The sequence below is a fragment of the Austrofundulus limnaeus genome, unplaced genomic scaffold, assembly GCF_001266775.1.
Source record: "Austrofundulus limnaeus strain Quisiro unplaced genomic scaffold, Austrofundulus_limnaeus-1.0 Scaffold84, whole genome shotgun sequence".
Classification (NCBI taxonomy): Eukaryota; Metazoa; Chordata; class Actinopteri; order Cyprinodontiformes; family Rivulidae; genus Austrofundulus; species Austrofundulus limnaeus.
This window is the reverse complement of record NW_013952486.1, coordinates 924,661-926,380: the sequence shown is the minus strand read 5'-3', so window position 1 is coordinate 926,380 and position 1,720 is coordinate 924,661. Positions and strand designations below refer to the sequence as shown.

General features: G+C 43.5%; 1 protein-coding gene across 1 annotated transcript; it reads left to right on the top strand.

The window, feature by feature from the left end:
* Positions 1-870: 870 nt before the first annotated feature.
* Positions 871-1,559, top strand: gpx8 (glutathione peroxidase 8 (putative); the record flags this gene model as incomplete). Its single annotated transcript, XM_014011736.1, is given in 2 exon segments — positions 871-1,140; positions 1,298-1,559. Coding segments are annotated over 2 exon segments (469 nt in total), but the record flags the coding sequence as incomplete, so codon positions are not given.
* Between the last annotated feature and the right edge of the window lie 161 nt (positions 1,560-1,720).

The window sequence follows — 1,720 nt, the reverse complement described above, 5'->3', positions numbered from 1 at the left end:
ATAATGCATTTTATTTATAAAGTGCCTTTCAGGACACCCAAGGACGCTGTTATAATCGTTGCTAATCATGCAATAATCATTTCTCTGGATTCTTCACAAATCTAAYAAAGAAAAGTAAACAGATATGCAAATGTTTGTAGACTTGCAAACAAAACTAAATTGTCAAAACAAGTTGTTTTACAACTACAAGACTCTGCAACATTTAATGTGACTCAGCAGATTTTAAATATGGTGCTATTTAAYGCATCCTAAAAGATGTGCAAAGCAAAGGTCTGTGCATGTGTTTTCATTTATCTGTCTGTTAGCAACATTTCTAATGAACCACCATGTAAGYGTTTAACTGAATTAGATTTTGTGTTACACAGGCTCGTACCTGGACTTTTCTTTATTGGAGAAAACTCAAGCCTCTGGCAGACAGAGCCGAACTCGCAGCTTGGAGCGCACCGCCCYCTGGTGGACAGAGGTGTACTAGATGCAGGACTCTTTCCGCTCCTCTGGATGATCCGTCGCCGGAAGCGTTTGTACGTGACGTCATGTGTCTCGTTTTCTTCCTGAAAAGAAGAAAAAGTAATAATACTTCTAGGGATTTTAGCTGGTGACATTTAAATGCGATTTGTTTACACTACACATTTATCAAATACTGCTTGACATGCAGCATATTTGAGAGGTGGGACTACTATTTTTAGAGATTTTTGTCCATTTTTATCCCCAACATTTTGTAAATATTTTTCAATTTAACTTCTGCATTGGTAATTTAATATAACACCTGTTTTAATTTGAAGGCACCATATTTCCGGGTTCCTTGTCTTATTTTGAAGTGTTTCCGGTTTTTCTTACAGCTAGCTCAGTTAGCTTTACGCAGTTTTCTCCGGTCTGCCCTCGTCTACTTCTGTCCCAACTCCAGTCTGTTCTTTTTTTTTTTTTTCCTCCAAGATGGAGGCTTTAGGAGGTTATCCTACCAAATCCTCCAGCCTCAGAGCTAAAAGGTTGCGGGTTCTTCTGAGCATGACGGTCGGTGTGGGGTGTTTGTTCCTCCTGCAGACCCAGCTGGTGAAACCCAGAAAACGGGACGATTTTTATTCCTTTGAGGTGAAAGACGCGAAGGGGAGGACGGTTTCCCTGGAGAAGTACCGAGGAAAAGTATGTCCACATCATCACCAGTCGTTTTACTTTTTTTTATTTGGGAACAAATCTCTGCAAACCTCAGCTGGAAATTGAGGGCGCGCGCCAAGTTGCGCGAACCTGAAATCTCCCTCTCGGCCAAGTTGAATAACTGAGTTTCTTTCCTCCTGTTCAGGCGTCTTTGGTTGTAAACGTGGCGAGCCGCTGCGAGCACACGGAGTCGAACTACAGATCTCTGCAGGAGCTCCACCGGGAGCTGGGCACGTCTCACTTCAACGTCCTGGCCTTCCCCTGCGGACAGTTCGGGGACACGGAGCACGGCTTCAGCAGGGACATCGAGGCGTTCGCCAAGTCCACACACGGCGTCACCTTCCCTTTCTTCAGCAAGATCAAAATCCTGGGCTCGGAGGCAGAACCTGCCTTCAGGTTCCTCACAGGTCGGCACACATCCTCCCCTACTTCTAACTAGGGCTGCCACAAACAGTTATTTTAATAATCGATTAATTACAGATTATTTATTCGATTAGTCGACTAATCGGATCATACGTTAGTTGAATATAAAACATACAGCTTATCACGTCAGAATGCAGCTGCTATT